General features: G+C 42.5%; 1 protein-coding gene across 1 annotated transcript in view; it reads right to left on the bottom strand.

Moving 5' to 3' along the window:
* The window catches only part of mcf2l2 (MCF.2 cell line derived transforming sequence-like 2), a 91,936-nt gene that overhangs the window by 66,772 nt on the left and 5,324 nt on the right, over window positions 1–19,840 (bottom strand). The window contains exons 2-15 of the mRNA XM_073476084.1: window positions 19,410–19,493; window positions 15,973–16,087; window positions 15,489–15,579; window positions 14,140–14,253; window positions 11,320–11,436; window positions 11,085–11,234; window positions 8,871–8,995; window positions 8,635–8,749; window positions 8,333–8,452; window positions 7,988–8,179; window positions 6,467–6,658; window positions 6,204–6,390; window positions 5,886–5,989; window positions 2,271–2,359 (exon numbers count right to left, since the gene is read on the bottom strand). Of these exons, the coding sequence (XP_073332185.1) occupies window positions 2,271–2,359; window positions 5,886–5,989; window positions 6,204–6,390; window positions 6,467–6,658; window positions 7,988–8,179; window positions 8,333–8,452; window positions 8,635–8,749; window positions 8,871–8,995; window positions 11,085–11,234; window positions 11,320–11,436; window positions 14,140–14,253; window positions 15,489–15,579; window positions 15,973–16,087; window positions 19,410–19,493 (1,795 nt within the window). The remainder of the gene's footprint in view (window positions 1–2,270; window positions 2,360–5,885; window positions 5,990–6,203; window positions 6,391–6,466; window positions 6,659–7,987; window positions 8,180–8,332; window positions 8,453–8,634; window positions 8,750–8,870; window positions 8,996–11,084; window positions 11,235–11,319; window positions 11,437–14,139; window positions 14,254–15,488; window positions 15,580–15,972; window positions 16,088–19,409; window positions 19,494–19,840) is intronic.

The following is a 19,840-nucleotide window of genomic DNA, read 5'->3' as shown; positions in this document are numbered from 1 at the left end:
TTTATTAAGCAAAGATGGCAAAAGTCTGCCGTTTGCTGCACTGTTGAGTTTCTTTATCTTACATCGTTTTAAAACTGAATATCTTTAGGCTTTTTATTACATTTGACATTAATTGATAAATTGAGAAAATAATTGGCAGATGAATGAATAGTTGCAGCCCTGTTGTCAATTTTGCCTTAAAAAAAAACAACCAGATGACCAGAAACTCATTTATCCTCCCGTCTATCATGGACTCTTGAACTTCGTGCACGTTTTAAGCTCTGGTCCGACTGATTCACTTCCATCAGGCTGACTAAGTGCATCAGACATTTCCCATCAAGACATTTAAATGGAAATATCCGGCCAGACTCTGAGTTTAATGAGTTTCCTACCACAGTATAGACAGAACAGAAAATGTTTGGGAGAAGCTCAGGTTTGCAGGAGAATTAACCAGATTCTTTGAGGCTTCGGGACTTTTACACCTCTGACTCTTAAGTTTAAGAGCTGTGGTTCCCAAGCTCCTCTGTGTTTCGTCTCTCCCACCTCCTGAGGAGAATTTTTCCTGCCAAGACTGTCGGGTCTTTTTTTTTTTTTTTTCTCTCACCACTCTCCCCCTCGGCTCTGTTTCCTGTTCCACACTCAGTCCCCCCTCTTTTCCAGTGACTCTTCTTTTTTTCTCTCCCACCACTGCTGTCTGCTACATCCTGTGGTTTTTATACAAAAATTCCAAGACGGGCTGAATCACCAGGAGCGTGCAGGTTTGTTGGAAACGTGACCGTATAAGGAACTTTTTACCGCGGGGGGAGAACATGTGTGGGTCCACAGATGGAAAGCATTCACTACTGGAACTAGGAATACAGTCATACGGTATATTGATGCTATATTGATATTTTCACACCAAAACAACAAAACACACCGTGTGTCAGCGTCTCTATCCAAAACGTGTTCAGTCAGCACTTTCTGATTTAAATGAAACCCGACGCCAGGCTGCTTTGACTCGTGTGGTGCATGTCAAGGAAGCAATATAGAGCAAAAGAAAGTGTTTTCTGAAACTGCAGCAGTGCATTGACCTCACAAAGGATCTGATCTGATGTTCACAGATCAACGAGACATCAGTGACTGAAGGAGTGTCAAAAAGTCTACGGGTGAAACTTCTAAAAACCTCTTTGACTAGATTACTGCTTCAAACAGATTTCCATCCATCTGTTTCTGTGCGCCTTATCAATTCACTGAGACGCTCTTCAAATAATAATACATGAAGCAAATATCAAAGTCATTTTCCTTCATGTTCTCCACTTGAGTTTTATCAATATTTGACCTTTCCTGCCTTCTTCTGTAGTGCAGATGAAGAAGAAGAGCTGCCCACCGGACAAACTCTGACCGAAAAATAAAAATACATCATATAAATTGATGCCATGTAATTTTGCCACTTTTCTTGTTAGGTAAAAATGCTATTTAAATATGTATCCCTAATCTTCCATGATTTTTCATAATCTGAGCATGGTAGCCAGAGAAAGGGAAGAAGGGGGAAGTTAAATATTAATGGGTAAAGGGGATTTAAAGGATCTTGGTACCAGTTTGCATGATAACTGTACAACAGGTGTTTGCTTTTTGCCCCTTAACGACCATTTAGTTTCAGTTTCGGCCCCCAAGAGAAAAAAGCCTGAGCACCTCTGGTTTAATGGTACTGAACACACACACACACACACACACACACACACACACACACGAGTGTTATTTTGTCAAATCACATCTAATCAATATGCAGGTTACACAAACCTGATGTGGTAATCTGAAGACGCAGAAGCCTTGTCTTCAGCAGTTAAACTTTTGAAATCAACACTATTTGCATTCAGTGGAGGCAAATTAACTTATTTATGAACAAAAACCACAATATCAGTACTTTATATATCTTCAATAATGTCTGGGGATTATCTATAAACTGTGAAGCTGTTAATATAAATGTTGTTATGCTACAGCCGCTCTGATCTCACTGCTTCCACGCAGCGCAGGGTGAAATTAAACGTAGATAAATTCCACACATCACCGTGACGCCGTCACCTGGATGTTAACTCTTACACCACCTGTGTCTGAAATGAGCGCTCCACACACACAGTGCAGGTGGTGAGACACACACTTCATATATCTGTTGCTGTAGCAGCTGTGTGTTTGCTCTCTGGAATGGGTGAATTCATCACTGCTGTGCAATATGACCTCACATCTTGTGCACTGACATGGAGGATGATGTAGACACTCAACTACATCCACAGCAGCGTGTGTTCTGTCCTTACCTGCGTCTGTTGGACAGACTCTCCTCCGTCTCATTGGTTACAACAACGTGGGTGGAGCCTCCTTGGCTTTCCTCGTGCATGACTTCAATCTGTGACACACAAACACACACGTTAACGCAGGCATAAAGGTGTAATATGTAAAATATGGCCAGAATGCAGCGTCAATTCCAAAAATATATCGACAGTTATCGGCAACTGCTGCTCCCAATAGCTTAGGTAGCTAGCTAGCTGCTGTTAGCTCAATTAGTGGGTCTATTAGCTGACTAGAGTCTGCCTGGGCCACAACTGCTGATCATAGGATGGGCCGGGGCTAGCTGGTTAGCATGCTAAGTTCAGGAGACATCTCTGTAACACAGTACAAAGACGTCTGTTGTTTCTCCCGATTGTATTGATAATGTTAGTTTATGTGTTTATTTTTTTATCTTTGTATTTATTTACCTATTTATTAACTTTGCCATTTAATTTCCATAAACCTATGTATGTATTTTTTTTTTATATTTCTTTGTCTTTCTGCTTCATTAGCACATATTTAAATTGGGGCACATTGACTTAGACAACCCTGCAGTTTTGCGTCGATATCTTACAGGTGCATGGCCGAATACCTGATCAGGTTTTGGTTCATGCATTCTGACAAAAAAGTCAAGAGACTCAGTGCCCTTCATGTGACAGCAGTCGTCATGGAGGGAAAAAACCTCCTGCATTAATGTGACTTGTTGAAAAAACTGCTTCAACACTTAGAATTCAGCACAGGCCTCTTTAAGCATGTTAGAGGAAACAACCAGTGACAAGAAGGAAGCTAACTTGGTCGGCTTTTGATTTTTGGCACCGACTTCACACAGCTCTGTCCTCATCAATTATGGAGGAAGGTTTATGGTCTAACACACCAACACTATCACTGCGCAGACAGACCGTGTTTGTCAGCAACACAAAATAACCTCGGGGCGTGCGTGTAAACCAATTAATGAGATCAGAGCGAAATCGCAGCATAGCGGCAAACAGCAGCAGGGCGGCATACTGATCAGTGAGACCCTCCTGTTGAAGGGACTTTATTTGAAGCACCATCACCCCTGCTGACACCGAATCCCCCACCAGCTTTACGGCTCTGGGTCTGGAGGTGACCTCTGACCTTCCCCAGGATAGTTTGTGTGTGAGGAGAGATAGTGTGGTTATAATGGATTCTGGTAGAGCATTGTGTGATAACATTAGTTTTTGTTGGTTCTGTTTGTAAGTTTGTTTATTATCTGCTGGTAAGACAGAGCATGAAATTGACAGACGGATCATCGCAGTGCCGACAGAAACCGGGTCGTTGTGTCAGACTGTCGAGGCGCAGGAGACACATTAAAGTGTGTTCACAGGTCTTGGAGGCTGCGACTACATTTGTGGAAAAATAGTATAAAGTCTTTTGTGGCCCCAGAGGGAGCTGCATGTACTCTGATAAACTGCCTCTAGCGATGTCACTCAGTTGCGAAGATGTGTTGTGGGTAATGTAGGCACCAGGAGAGTGGTTGGGATAAAAAAGGAGATATCTCTGATTTTGCTGCATTGTTTTTAAATTGTCCATAGACCAGTGGACCTGCTTTCAAAACCTGGCACCTACATTACCCACAATGCAATTAAAAGCCACTGAATGACACTGGAGGCAATGTGTCCGATTACATGCAGCTTCCTCTGGAGCCACAAACGACTTTATTCAACTTTTTTTATATATGCAGTAGTACGCCCCAAGACCTAAAATTGGTGGAGTTACCCTTTAAGACATAGTAGAACATCTAATTCTGCTGTATATCCTCCCTGACAGGATACTTAACACGTGTGTAAGGCCTACCTCTGCGTGAGGCTTTGTGGGGTAACACACTGACTGTAACAGCTCAATGCAAATATATACAGCAGCGTGTGTTTCCACAGAGCTGCTGGTCAGAGTTCACTGGATACGATGCAATATTTGTTTGTGTTTAGTCAAATGAGTTCTGTGAGTAAAACTGATGTTGCTCTCACGAATGGAAACTTTACATTGGCCGTGCTTTGGTGCGGGCTGTTATAAGCTCATTTTACAGACATGAATAGAAACACAATGCAGCCTTTTTTCCAATGATGTACCGTCACACAATCTGATTTGCATGTTAAGCTTTATGGCGTTGTTGCACTGTCGTCTCCACGGTGCAGTAAAATAAGAACGTCATCAACTTCTGGCATCGACTGCACATTCAACGTGTGATCTGACTGAAGGATGCATCCAACAGCCCAGTCTGTTGTTCTTCACTCTATTTACTGCATTTAGGTCACATTTCCATATTATATAACCGCCTCCATAACATGACCTGTGCTACTGGGAGAAGTGACAATAATCTGTATAACCTCCTCAACAGTAAGTGACTGAACTGTAGCTATTTTATTTTATCGCGATATTACATATAACTCTTCTTGGGAGCAGCTGTCAGTTGGTTACTGCTCCGGTTACACAACCCTGAACGAGGTGCTTCATGTAAAGCGGCTTTTGTTCCCTTAAACCCTCCGGCCATATTTTCAGTTTGCACACAGTCCTGAATACCTGGTGTGCAGTCGGATCACTGCGATTCATGTCATTGATTCTGACGGTCTTTAGTTTTCCTCTTTGTGATACAGCTTCCTCTCAATTAGAGCGGCCACCTGTTAGCAGTAATGCAAGTGTAACTCAGTACATCTACTCATGTACTCGAGTATTTTCCATTTTCTGCCACTTTGTACTCCACTACATTTATTTGATAAAGTATCAGAACCAGAGTATTTTTATCTTTAATCAGATAATTAAAAAAAACAATAACAAAAACACTGATGATCAGAAACATACAGAATATCAGATTGACTACTATCCAATACATGAAAATATATGTATAATTTACTTGATACTTTTGACTTTTTTCTTTCATTTTCATTTAGTAATAGTAATATTTTAACTTTATCTTCACTCAACTGGAGAAGATGGAGGATTAAATAAGTGTAAACTTCTTGTCAGTGTTTGTTAATGGAATATTTTGTAACATGCTTTTCATATATGTGGAACTAATTTAACTTTTTGTTTTGTTTTCTTTCCTTCTCACATGTCCGAAATAAAATTTGCATTCATTTTGCATTCAGCTGCAGGCGTTGGGTATTTTTAACAACACGGCCTCTCGGAGGTAAAAACACGGCTGGTGTCACAACATAAAGCGACGTCAGTGTAAAACCTGTCGGGTGAATTTAATCTAGAAACAAGTTCCTGAACATGTTAAATGATCTTTGGTCACATAAGACTGGCTCACACTAAACAATATGCATCGGTGCTGTTTCCTAAAGCACACTCTTGTACACTTTATCAGGCCGACACATGCTTCCTGCCATTTCATTTTCATTTTCTTTCACATCTGATAAACAATAATAAGAAAAGTAGGACCACATTTCTGAAGATACACATCTCTAAGACTACAAGTAAAAAAAGGTCACGTTAGGAAATCACAGAATCAGAATCGGTACTGGTGTCAGAACTTGTTGGACGACACCACGCGCTCGTGTCGCAGTCAGCTGATCTTTCTTATTTTGAGATTAACAGAACTTTAAAAATCATTAATGTTTTTGTTCTGTTGCAGTGAGATTTGGTACCTTGATGCCTCCTTTGGCCTTGCGTATGATCTTCCTCTTGTTGGGATCAGCTTCGGCTGGCTGCCTGCCGCTGTTCGAGTTGTCGGAAGCTCTGCGAGCCAGAGCTGAAAATAAATGACGAGAACGCAAACAAAAGGTAACTTTAATAATTTATTTCTGTGGAGCTTGTGTTACATCGCATGCATTCAGTCTTTAGATGCGTTCAGATAATGGCTGAAAAAAACCAAACGTGCAATACTGAACAAGCTCGAGGTGTCAGTCCTGTCACGTGAGTGGAAACAGTCTGAAGGGTTAGAGTTACAACAGCATCGGACTCACGCTGCTGGGTCCCGGTAGTCCTGGGGGGGTTCTTCAGGGAAGGCCGTTTAGGAGAGGATTCAGGCCGCGGGGCTACGGGCTGGACGGGCCTCGTTTGTTTAGCTGACAGTCTCTTCAGACTGACGTGCCGCTTCTCAAACATCTCCTGGACGTCCTCCAGGCGCTTCAGTGCCTTCAGGACATCGGCCTGCAGGCAGACAGCTCACCATCAACACTCGTCCATTGTCACTTTTACGACAGACTGTTTTTTTTGTTCACCGTACCTTAATATCCTCGGACAGGACCACCTCATACTGGTTGTGGAGGTTCCTCAGTTCGGTCAGCTGGTTCTTTTCTGCTGACTCCAGGAAGCGTTCGATGTCGGTCAGCGCCGACTCTGCCCCGTCCTGCGACTGACACTTATCCACCGCCTGGGAGGCCAGCAGGTAGATGCCAGACTCACACCACTGGTTCACCTGTACACAGCAAAAAAATCAAGCAGGTTAAAGCTGGGCAGCATTTGGGGTTAATTGGGGTCTTAAGGGACAAACCATCAATTGTTCTTCATGCATTCTTGTGTTATCTGATCACAGGAGGAACATCTACTCGCAGGATATGAAGGATAAAAACCTTGAGAATGTACAAAATATGTATATAAACAGGAGCGGGAGAGAATACTGTCCAGGAAACTCTGAACCTCTTCGGCACAGAAGAAAAGATATTCAGTTTTTAGAGGTTATTTTCTGGATAATTAAGTCCTCATTAAGTCTTTAATTAAGTCTTTCTATTACGTCTACCTGCCATTTCATTTGCCATTGTACAAATTTACCTGCTGAAACTCTTTTAGACCAAATTACGAGTTTCAATAAAGACTGTGAGAACATAATTAACAGAACATTGTGGCTCATTACAACTTATTTTTGGAGTTGTAGTAATAATGACACTGTGCTCCTCAAGCGGCTGATATTGGCAACACATTGTTTATTTGGAGGTCAAACTGAAGGTGAGTGCGCCCAAAATGTTGACTACAGGGCGTCAAGGAAGTAAGTCTGTAAACTTCACAACAAAGAGTTGCCGTAGTTAATAACTTTGCTAACCTGGAGCTTTAATTACAGCCCGTCTGACCGGTCTGACTGCTCGCGTTTCCTCCCTGTCATTGATGTCACCGTGGGCCGAGATCTCAGCACATGCAACCACAGCTGGTTTCATGTTTCACTACGGAGCTCAGACAGTCTAATGTGTTTGCAGTGTTTGTGGATGTCACTCTATAATGGATTAAATTAAAATAACTGGCTGTTGAGATGAAGAGGGAGCAGAAAGCTTGTGTCCAACAATTAATGTTGGTGAAAAAACTTCATCCAACGTCGGAGAAACCAGGCAAAGTTTAGTTTCACTCGCTATAAAAGGGGCTGAAATGTCGCAATTGACAGCTAAGCCCTGCTTGTGACTGAGGTGGGCCGGTGTTTGGGTGGGGTGGCAAGATCTTCTATCTTTATATAAACAGCCTACGAGCCCAACAAATTACTGTTTTTAGCCACGCTGTTGTTACGGCTCTAGCCATGGCAATGTCCAGCAAGTCTTCCACTTTGGTCCAGATGGATTTAAACCAACAAATAACTGGAGGTTTTTATCATATTGGTGATGCATTCCCATCAGCCTCATGTCTACTTTGTGTTGATGCTAATTATGGTAAAATGCCGCTCTTTGATGGTGATCATGGAAAATATGCCAATATATATATAATGGACGATCAACATCAGGAATCTAACATGTTTCTGAACTGACGTCTGTAGACATATCCTCACCTTATCAATGCCCACGTGTATCTGCAGGGATTTGGACAGGACGTCCGTCTTCTTCTTGGCCTCGTTGCTGAAGTCGTCGCAGACCCGCCGGAGCTCCACACATTTGGGTCGAATGGAGTCCACGGCGTAGTGGTTACTCTGGATCAGCTGGTCACCGTGCAGCGCGTGGAGCTGGGCCTTCTCTATTGTGGGCTGGAAGAGAATCAATGCAGAGTATATCAGTTGTTTGGACATTGAAGGCCTCTCAGATTTCCGTGCAGCAGTGTGTGTAATGGTTTTGTACGTGTGTGTGTGTGTGTGTGTGTGTGTGTGTGTGTGTGTGTGTGTGTGTGTGTGTTGACCGACCCGAGCCTTCTCCTCCAGTGCTTTCAGTTCCTTCAGCAGGTGTTCAACTCTGGCCACACAATCCCCGATATCTGATAGGCCGGTGAGACCGTCCATCAAACTGTCCAGAGACACTTTGACCTGCAGAACCAACGAGAGAACACTGTATTTACAAACTCCCCAACAGTTCATTAAGTATGTTTTTCAAAGTATGATTTTTTCTGTTTGAAGCTGTGTGAGGAGCAGAGACAGAGGCGAGATCCAAAGGTTTGAGTCCAGAGGCAGCCAGGCATACTGGGAGACAGACAGATCCACAGATATACCTCTCTGAAGTCCTGTTCAAAGTGTCGTAGCTGCAGGCACTGCTCCAGTTTCAGATGGTGTTTACACCAGAACTGTTCAAAGGCATTCTCTGTCTCATCCAGCTGGGCAAGGAGCCTGAAACACACAACAGGAAGTTCACGACACCACGTACTGGGAGTTACTCTCTACATAGACTACACGGGCTTAATATAGACTGAGAATATAGACTTATCTGATACATAAAGGAAAGTCCAACCTCTCCACGGTGGTTTGGTTCTCCATCTCGTCCGGGTTGAGTTTGTGGTTCTCTGACTTGGCCGCCTGCTCCTTGATACAGCCCAACAAGGTGGTGCCCTGCTTCAGAGCCAGCTTCAGTTCATCCTGGTTTAGAGACACAGAAGCATTGAGAATAACATTAATTGTGAACTTGTAGGCTCCATAGCAGAGAGTACTGTACATACAGGAACATATAGGTACACACGTTTGATACTAAAGCACATTAATACGTACTTCTGATAATCAAAAACATTTAATATTTGATACTTTTACTCAAAAATGACTTTCAGTCACTTTTTACAACGCTGACTGATCTGCTATATGCAAAGTATGCAGGATGTTTTCAGGGGGGCTGTTACAACTTGCAGTGCAACGTTCTCATGACAGCCAGAAGGCATCTGTCGGCTACTTTTCAGTAAACTTGCTGTATTACATTCTCACTTCTGCTCACACATACAGATTCAGTCCCTGGAGACACAACGGGATGCTATTTATTGTGATTTGAACCTAAACATGCTGATGCCGCCCACCACTAGTCAAGATTCAAAAAGTCAAGGGATGTTGAGAAGAGGTTCAGATTGATGCAGAGGTCCTCAGATGTGAAGTGAATATCTGACCACCAATTGGCAGATTTTGATTCCCTTTGGGAAATTGAATCACTTTGTCCTCAATTCAACTGTGAAAGACTGTAAAAGTATTTAAAACAAAGTGGGGAATATGCATCAGAGGCTTTCCAATGGTCTGTGACAGGATTATTCAACTGGCGGCCTTTAACAACCTCATTCCAGCATTCGTTTGATCATTTTGTTAGTCGGCATATTAACCCATTCATTAGTTATTTCTGTCGCTAGTCACAGAAATTCTTCATTTAAAAGTTTTCAGGCTGTTTAAGCAGAGAGAGAGAGAGAGAGAGAGAGAGAGAGAGAGTCAGACTGACGACCTACCTCTAAGATTAAAAAAGGTGAATTGTTTTTTCTGTATGTATAATGTTTCTTTTTTAATTGTGAAAACTAATAAACAAAGTTGAGAAAGAAAACAAAAAGTTTATGTTTTAATACAGTTAATTTCCGAGCTTTACAGGTCAGACATTGGGAACGTGAAAGTCTGGCCTCTTGGCACTTGGCACAATCTTACTTGGCACAAACGACTCCGTGCGGTGCAGCACATCACCGACTGAAATCAAACTAACTCCAGATATAAAATCTCAACGCAGGTTAAGTGCTGGCTAAAAGCACACCGAGCTGTACCCATTTTTAGTTAATTGTACGTACGTTGTATGTGCGATGATGTGTTGGTGTGTGTATATTACTGTATTTCGATATCCGTTGTGTATTGATTTAATTACACTGTACATTTAAAAGCCCAACGAGGGAAAAGACTAAAAAACTATAAACACAGCAGGTTCATTCTCTGTACTGGAACCATGTTAAACTGCATCGTCCCGATTAAATACGATTCAAATAAATAAAAATAAGCCCTTTCAGAGATGAGTATGTCCGTTACGTTCATACATAAGCTCAACAATAACTACTAAAGCAACTAAACACAAGCTTAAGGCTCATGAGAGTCGAAAGAGAACCTGCCACTTTTAGCTTCAAGCTCATCACTTCCGGTAGACTCCCCGTCGTGCACCTGACCCTTGTCATGCATGTTGCAGTGGCCCCTACAGGGTCTGCAGAAGCCATGCTGCTGTACTTTTATGGCTCTGCTTCTTGAGAAAGGGCTCGCCTGTAGCTTTCTGACAGTCAGCTTGAAAGAGCAGGAGAAGCTTTTTGACCTTTTTTCCCCCCGATGTGGGTCTCCCTGAAGTGTCGGCACTGAAGGACGTGTGAAAGACATTTTAGGTCCATGTCCTTGTGCTGCAGGCTCGGTCACACCAGCGTTTACAACAGAAAAGTTTCAGAGCAACATCAGTGTGTTTCAGTGAGACTGCTGCGGACTGTGGATCTGCTCTGTGCTGACCTTTGGTTTACATCATGTTTCAGACATGAATGTAACTTTAGTTAGTAACAACTAGAGTCTTCTCAAGGACGAGGACTTTTTCTTTATTTGACTCTCACACATTGCATCTGCGAACAAGTGGAACTTGTTTTTCTTTTGTTTGCTGCTGGAGCTGACGAATCTGTTTCAGCCCAACCAGTTTGAAAAGCATGTTGTCATGCTGTTTATTGTCCATGCGTCGGTGCTTAGTCACCTTGAGGTTGTCGTGTTTGTCGGTGTGTGCTGTGAGCAGGTCTTTGGTGCACTGGACGTCGTTGGGCAGCTCCGTCTCAGCCAGGTCGGTCCCAAACTTCTGTAACATCTGGGCCGTGGTTTTCACTGTCATGGCAAAGTTCTCTATGGCCTGAGGAGAAAAAATCCGCACGTGACTCTGCAGCATCCTAAAACAACTGCTACACTTGCTGCATTGATGATGTGTGTTCACTCACAGTCCGGTGGTGTATCCACTGACTGTGACAGTACTCCAGGCTTCCTCCTAGCTCTCGGGTCAGCTGGCCTTTGTCCACGTAGCCGTGCAGGTCCGACAGAGAGTTCAGCATCACAATCTGCAAAACACACTCAACGGATCAGGACGAGCTCTTTAGATCACGACGAATCACGATAGGACTAATGAATTCAGTAGAAAACTAACCTTCATTAAGAGAAAAAATGTGCTAGTGTCCTTTAAAGGAGAAGTTCACTGGTTATACACACACAGTTCAGTTGAGTTGTCATGGACAGTACAGCTCTGTAACAACAGTGGTAATATGTCTTTTGTGGCTCCAGAGCGAGCGCTAAGAAGGCCTAATTTAAAAAATGTTGCTTACATGTGATCTGCACGTGCTGCCAGTGTTTTAACCTAAACTATTTTAATACTGTTTGTATTTTCTGTAAGTATAATATGTAACACACTAAGAGAGATACTATCTGGGAGCACGACAGGCAGGAAGGGTTGAACAAAAGATGCTGGCGTTGGTGTTAGTTCCTGTGTTTTTGGAGTCCGCCTCATACTAGAGATTACAGTCAGGACATTTCAGCCTCTGATGAGCGACACATTTAAAAATCAAACAGCACTAAAAACACAGAACCCAGAGAGTTTTATATCCTGTTCCTTGAGACAATTCTCAGTCAGGTCTATATCCTGAAATTAGATTTAACTTAACTCTGCTCTCTAAAACAAACCCGCGGTTGTGATTAAGGCGGCTCCTGGATATTGATTTACGTCTCCTGTTGCCCTTGGAAACCTTCCGAATGTCCCCATTTGACTGTTTTAGTTGTTTGTCTTTGTCTTTACTTTTATCTTGTGCTCAGAAAAGATCTGTGGTGTGAAGTTGAGAGTAGGTGCCGAAAATAAAAAAGGTAATGCACATCTCAGCTTGCAGTGTGCACGGCTGTGAGATGAGATGTGGTGGGTTGATAGAGTCACTGGTGTTAGTGTGGAAAGTGATGTCATGGCAGCTCAGATACACTTACAGACCCTCTCTGCTTTCTATTGTAATTTTTTACCTGTCAACACTACAATACATACAATAACCATCTGTCATCATGCTGTAGTGTCATTTACATAGTGAAAGTAAACATTTTTGAGTGTGGTCTAATTTTTTTCAAGTTGTAAAGTATTTCTTACTCATTAGATTTCATTTTTCTACATGCATGAAAAATAACAGCTGATAATTTGGGTGTGTAAAAATTGTAAACTGTTAAATTTAACTTGAACACTGTCTATCACATCACGCTGGTCACCACAGCCCCAACGTGCTTCGACCAGACTCATTAAACGCACCGTATGGAAACAAAACAACAGATATAAGAAGTGTGGGATCATGGGAGTTGTTGTCTTGAACAACTACCATTGCTGATGAAAAATCTATCTACGAGACTCAGTCAGAAATCTTCACATACAAGGTCTTTCTTCAAAGTTTTATTCATGTGATGTTTGATCTCATTTGACTTCCTTCCTCAGCCTCTGAGTCTCTCCAGGAAGTTACAGCAACAGGCAATCAAACTTAAAATTACAGATTTCTCTGGGTTAGAACACAAGTTACAAAATCTAAAACAAAGATTTAGTTGTTTTTAGTCACTTCTTTGATCAGAACAGGAGGTCGAAGCCGTTGCCGGCTGTTTTAGGTTGAGACAATGCGAGACAAAGTTATTGTCTGTTACACTGCGGTAGAAACTTTGTTGAGAAATGAATCCTACCCAACAAGTTTGATGTTCACACCAGCACAGAGGTTTCTGTGGTTATGTTTTTGCTGGTTAGAAGGAAAGGGCTTGTGGTTTGATAACATCACATTACTCCCCCATCACTTCCCCCAGTAACTGATCCCCCCCACCCCACCTGGACACTGCACTACTCTTGACTATTCTATACTTCATCTAAACCCCACCTTTAGTACTGCTATAACACTTATATACTGTACACAACACGTATATACTGTACATACTGTACCTAGTCCTACTACACTCTATTTATTTATATACTGTACATATTGTAATATCTGCCTGCTGCACTATTTATTCTGTCTAACTTTGCACTTTACTGCTTTTTGCACTTCTGGTTAGACGCTAACTGCATTTCATTGTCTCTGTACCTGTACTGTGCACAATGACAATAAGATTGAATCTAATCTGATCTGATCTAATCTGATCTGATCTACTCACCAGAGTAAAGGAAAGGCCTTCAGTAAAAGGTAAAGCAGTCACACAGGTTTATATATATATATATAATTATAAAACACTGAGCAAAGCTTCTGCAGTGCATCAGCACCTTGCTCCCGGCTTCGAAACAGGTTTGAAATCAAAAACACATTTTCACAGCAATTACTGTAATTCTGCACATTCAGCTGATGCCACGAAAAAATGATTTGCACACTTCCAATATGACATTTACATCTCTGTCAGGTAAAACTCAGCTCTCTGTACAGCGAAAACCAGTTTCTACATTCATGCTCACAGATGCCTGTGTGCAAGAAATTGGATGTTGTGCACAGATCTGGTATCAGATGAGGACATGTTGAGAACCTGGTTGTGGTTTTAGTTCACAAAGGCAGGACACAGCATCAGCTCACAGAGACACTGATACTGCTGCCACTACCCCTACAGGCTGAGACTGAAGCAGACAGCGGGCTGCGTACTGCATCCTGTACATTCTGTATAGACTTCATCGTCACATCATTATTTCCTCACGCATTCAGAAAAACATACATTTTCCCTCATGAATGCAGCCCATGGAGTTGATATGGTCGGTGTTGAAGCATGCTTACCGGTACCTTCATTTTAAAGTCATCCTTGTGCAGTTTGATCCCGATATCTGCTATGGCCCTCTGGAAGAACCTGGACGGCCTCAGCACCAACACCAGCTGCAGGTTTCCAGGAAACGCCCCCTAGATAACACAGCAGCATGTCAATCTATAATAAATCTCTACACCATCACCTGTGTGTATACACATAATGTGTGTGTGATGCTGTTATCAAACCATTAAATATCAAATGATTACATCAGTTTATTCAGATACTCTGACACATGACTAGTTAATGGTGCTGACTCATAATACAGCTGAAATCCAAATACATCATACAGCCCATGAGCTGAGTCGCTGAACTAATCGTTGCCTCGGCTGCAGCTCGTCACTGAATTCTATTCTAAAGGTGAGTCATGTTAAATATGTGTGTCATCCTCCTGAAGACATTGTTGTGTTATCTGATGGTGACTGCATGCTTGTCAGTAGAGCAGCCGGGCCTCAGACATCTAACATTCGATCTAAATGTGACGCTGGGTGAAGATTTCCCAGGAAACATGCAGGTGCTGCTGTCGATCACAGAAAAGTACAGCAAACAAAATGATGAGGGATTTTTTGTTGCTGTTGTTTTTTGCTTTTGCTTTAATGGTTTTAAAAAACTATAAACTTTCACCCCTTCACATGAGGGGCGAGGTTAGTAAGCAAAAGAGTTTAGTTTTTTCCATAGACTGCCCTCTAGGGGACACAATTACATATTACAACACTGAGCTCCTCCACAGAGGAGGGGAAGAGTTCATCCCAATAAAGAAAGAACAGAAACTAAAGCACAAAACACTTTATAGTTCAGGCTATCATTCCTTTACATGTGCCGTCAGAGTAAAATAGGCCTATAGACACCTGGAAATTGATGCATCAGAATATTTTACATCTTTTGTACTTTCTGTAAATCATAACGTGGACGTGGGCGTGGTTGGCCCTGAGCTGCAGGTACGAGGGGCGTGAGGAGCGCAGCGTCAGGTGAGCTGATGGTCACAGCTGTTAGCTTGTTGGCTAAACACACTCTCCCTTATAATGCAGCAGCAGGTTGGACTTCGACTGACCGCTGCACACTGAGAACAGGCACGTTGGCGTGTGAGATTTTTGGTTTTGAATTATTATTTGTGAACTGATTTGTGGACCAGATGCAGTGAAGACCAGAGGAGTCACACAGAAGAGAGTCTTGGGTTTTATTGCCGAAGTCTTTGTTGGTTTGTTTGGTTGCACCTGACATGATGCTGTTTTAGATATAAACATCTTGACGTATATGTGTGTGTATATATATATAAATATATATACATAGTATTCGAGTATGTGATGCGAGGTGTCTTAGAGAAACTTACAGCGATCCTGGATAGCGAGGCCTTTACCGAGCTCCATTTGTCCTTCCGCCGGTCGATGATGATGACGAAGCCGATGCTTGCAGCATCCAGGCTGGAGTCAGGAACCAGAGAGGGACATGTGACTGGACTGCTGCTTTGTGCATGTGAGCATCTATGCGAGCCATAATCAAATCTTCTATCATCAGAGGTTTACTGCTCCTGAACACACAGAGCTCAGCTGAAGAGTAAAATCATCTTCCTCACTTTACAGAGTTCACCTACAGGACCGCTACTATGTGGATGAAACCATTATCTTATATCTGAGGAGCTGAGGTGTCAGCCAAGTTTAGTTTACAGTGAGTTTATATTGTAAACACTCATGTTCGTCTGTCAGAGTAACAACCTGTTGAATGTGACACTGCTGTGTGTCTGATGAGCACAGTGAGGCCTTCTGTTGTCAATGACAGCTAACGTGAGTGTGACAGTTTTGGGAGTGTGTGTGTACCTGGGGATGCTGGTCAGGTAAGTAACAACGTTGAGGAAGTCGTCCTCTGGCACTTCACTGAAGCCTGAGTACTCTGGGAAGGTGATGATGGGGGCGCCATCTTTCCCTCGCCCTCCTGCAACACACAAACACCACGCACACACAACATTTAACACAAACCCACCCTGACATTGTCTGACAGCAACACATGTACTCTAATTTTCTTCCACATGTTTAGACGTCTTGTTGTGTATCAATTTATACACATTTCACGCAATATCAGCTTGAGTCTAGTCTTTGTTTGAAACTTTGTCGTTTAAAATAGACGTCTGCTTTGTGCCGACTGTCCCGACAGCAGAGGACTGTGGGTTGAGGAGGTTTATTAGTGTTCCTGAAACTTTGATCTGTATCCCAGAAAGTCAACAGATTTTACTCTTTAGCTCCAAAAGAACATCTGAGATTTTATCTTCCATGAATATAATGAATTGCCTCTCTGTTCAGCCCAGCTGTAGTGAAACTAAACACTTAATCTCTTTAAAAGCAAACATAAAAACCAGCGAGGAGGAAACATTTTAAGAGTTTAAATAACTTAGTCATGGAAAATCTTGTAAATCACTCAAGACACAAACATTCCCATTTAACACCCACAAAAAAAAGTCACAAGATGGCGACCTTGAGCTAAAAACTCCTCCAACGCCTCAGCTCACAGTCACTGAGCAAAGCTGTGTGTAAGTTTGGAAATAACCAACACATGAAGTGCAGAAGTGTGACGTGAGACCGAGTCTGACACTGACTCACATGTGTCACACATTTCATCTCCTCTGCTGTCACCTTCAGTCTCACCCGTCTTCTGCCAACCACATTAATCCAATTAACTTCCTGTGATGGAGGAGCTGCACCTGACGCACTGCAGGAGGAGCAGGACATGTTTGTGTCATGTGGCCTCACGTACTGTTGGAAAGGCTTGTGAGGAAGGTAACGCATTGACCTTGTCTTAGCAAGGTGACCAGAATATACTACACGCTCTATGAGACCATGTAGAGATGCTTTTATCTGCCTCAGCAGAAGAGGCAACGTCTATTTATCTGAGGCGTGCTACTATTAGAGAAAATACTTTTCCCATTTGTCTCTTTAAGACAGTTTTAAGTTTACCTTTGTAAAAGATGTCCGCCACAACAGAGCTAACAGAAGAGTGACTTCTGTTCACCAGGTGACCCAGAATCATGTGTTCTGACTCTGTTGTGTGAATACTCAATTGTTTGCAAGCAAATTAGCCATATCAGCGTTCTCTCTGGGATGAGTGAAGATGTGCTGATATTGTGTTTGCAGCGTGTTTCACTGCCCCCATGTGGACAAAAAAATCACTTCATGTAGGTTTGAGAGCTCCTCCAGCATCGTTCCAGTTCATATGTGACAACGTAAAAAACATAAAAATAAAGACTATAATATCCATCCAGAGTGTCAACCCACATCCTACTGAGAAGGCACACACACACACACACACACTCACAACAGACACACACATGTGGTGAGAGCCATAAACCAGGCCTGTGTTCAACTTATGTAACTCTGAAGGCAAGTAATGCTGAGAGAGGGATTTTTGGAAACGGTTGTTATTCGGGCTGTTGTGAGAGGACTGAGAGAAGGAATGAGAGGCATCCCCGAGGAACCACACCGGCTGCCGTGCCGCCGGTAACAACACATCTGGAAAAGTCTGAGGGCAGCAATAATCCTACGTAAACATTTAAAAATAAGATGATTTGACTTTCCAGCAGCTGGACTGCAGCGAATAAGCCTGTGATAAAAAAAAGTTGAACTAATTAAAGTTTATATTGTTAAGTTAAGCCGTACTTCATACGTACCGGTCGTCTACTTTAATGGCCTTGCGTCTCCATACGGGCGTGACGAGGCTGTGGTGTTTGTGGTGGACATTTACTTTGCACAGTTCTCTCAGGAGGTCGTTGGTAACGAGAGGAATTTAGGATCACACAAAAATGCCCCCGAGCTCTGGATCAGGCGTCAAAAAATGTGGGTTAGATTCCCAACGTTTTGGGAAATGTGCTCACCCGCTCTCTTACCGGGATCAAGATGAGCTGATAAACCTCCGGTGAAACACGACGTTATGTGGGATTAAACCAGTCACGTCCACATTCTGTGAGACTGTTGTATTTTAACGATCATGATACAAATCAATCACTCAGCTGATGGGCTCTCTGTGAGTGTTTCCTCTGTAATGAGCATATTACTGATTTCTATGTGAGTTCCTCTCTGAAGAGAACCAAGCAGCTGTTTTAAACATTAATTCCTTTTCTTCTGTGACTTGTGTCAACAGAAACTGAATGTGCGGCCACATCAGAAGCATTTAAAGAGAAATTTGAGCTCCAGTAAGCGTGACGAGAGGAGGGGGGGAAGTGGCAGTGTGAAGACGAGGAATCTTAACTGCATGTCTCCATATCAGCATGTGGGTCCTCACTGTTTTTCCATTGTGACAGGTATTGCTGATCACATGTTGTTGGCTGTTGCTCAGCCTTAGTTTAGTCTTCTGCAGGTCCATATTAGCGTCTGTGTTCATATTATTTGGTCATAATTTCACACCAGAATCAGCAGCAGCCAGATTCAAATGAAGGTTTTCTTGGCGATAGTTATTTTAAAGTGACGAGGACAAAAGTAGTGGGAACATGAGAGTGGGGTATGTGGTAACATTCAATATAGACTCGCTGTGCTACAGATCAGATGTTTGTGGTTCAACAGCAACTCCAACAATTTTACACACAAAGGCCATTCTGCTCTATTCGAAAGGATCCAGCCTGAGAACAAACTCAGCTGTGTGAAGTCTTCTGTCTGCCTAGAGGAGCTGCAGGATCTGGAGACGGGAGTTTAAAAGTCTTGTGTCTACTTGGTGTTTTTTGAGATAAATCCACAGACGACTAAAAGCTAAAATCTCGGCCGCTGCTGCACAGATCCGGACCTTTCGTCTGTCTCTTGTGTGTTTTTAAACTTTTTTTCTTGGCAGATTTTTCATAAAAACCTTCTCAGGTTTTGTAAAAAAGAAGCAGATCAGTAAATAGAGTTTCACATGGATGGTTTGGCCTTCTTCAAATCCAAATGTGCTTTTGATTTCTGGTTGAAGCAGACGCACAAATCAACATGTGCTTCTAATAAAAAAACAAAAAACATCCAGAAACAGAAACTTGCTGCAGATTATCAACAAAAAGTTGAAATGTGAAGTTTGTTTTGCAGAAATTAGATTTTCAAAAGTTTAAAAACAAATATGAATAAATTCCAGCACACATTTCCAGGTTTGATGCACCAAACAACAGACTGCTCTTAAAAGTTACCCTTGAGGAACTCAACATGATTTCTTTTAAAGTAGCCATGCACTTAAGTAGAAAGGGTCATAATCTCTCTGCTGGAGCCTCCATGTGTGAACAGCAGGACGCTGGAGTGGTGTTACCTACCTGAGAGCAAGGCAAACTGGCGATGAAGCTGCTCTATGATGTCGACGGCCAGCAGGGGCCTGATCTCCTGCTGCATGATCTCATCTGTAAGGAGGAACACACACTGATCAGATACAGACAGACACAGCTGGGACATAAAAACCTTCAAACAATATAAATACAACAGTCAGGGAGACGGAGAGGAACACTGGAGACAAGTCAGCCGGGTGAATGGGTTCAAAGATCCGATCGGTCTGATCTCTGATCAGTTCAATGACACAACATTTCTTTTGATTTCACGTCTTTAAGATTCTCCACAAGTAGAAGCAGCTCTTTCAGATTCACTATAAAAAAGGAAAACTGCTGTGCAATGAAAAAGCTGTTTCACAACAAAACACACCACGAAAAACAAAACGGAGGGTCTTACGAGGAGCGGGGATAAAAGTGTTATA

Source organism: Pagrus major, chromosome 11 (assembly GCF_040436345.1).
Source record: "Pagrus major chromosome 11, Pma_NU_1.0".
In the NCBI taxonomy this organism is placed as follows: domain Eukaryota; kingdom Metazoa; phylum Chordata; class Actinopteri; order Spariformes; family Sparidae; genus Pagrus; species Pagrus major.
This window is presented reverse-complemented; position numbering and strand designations above follow the sequence as displayed.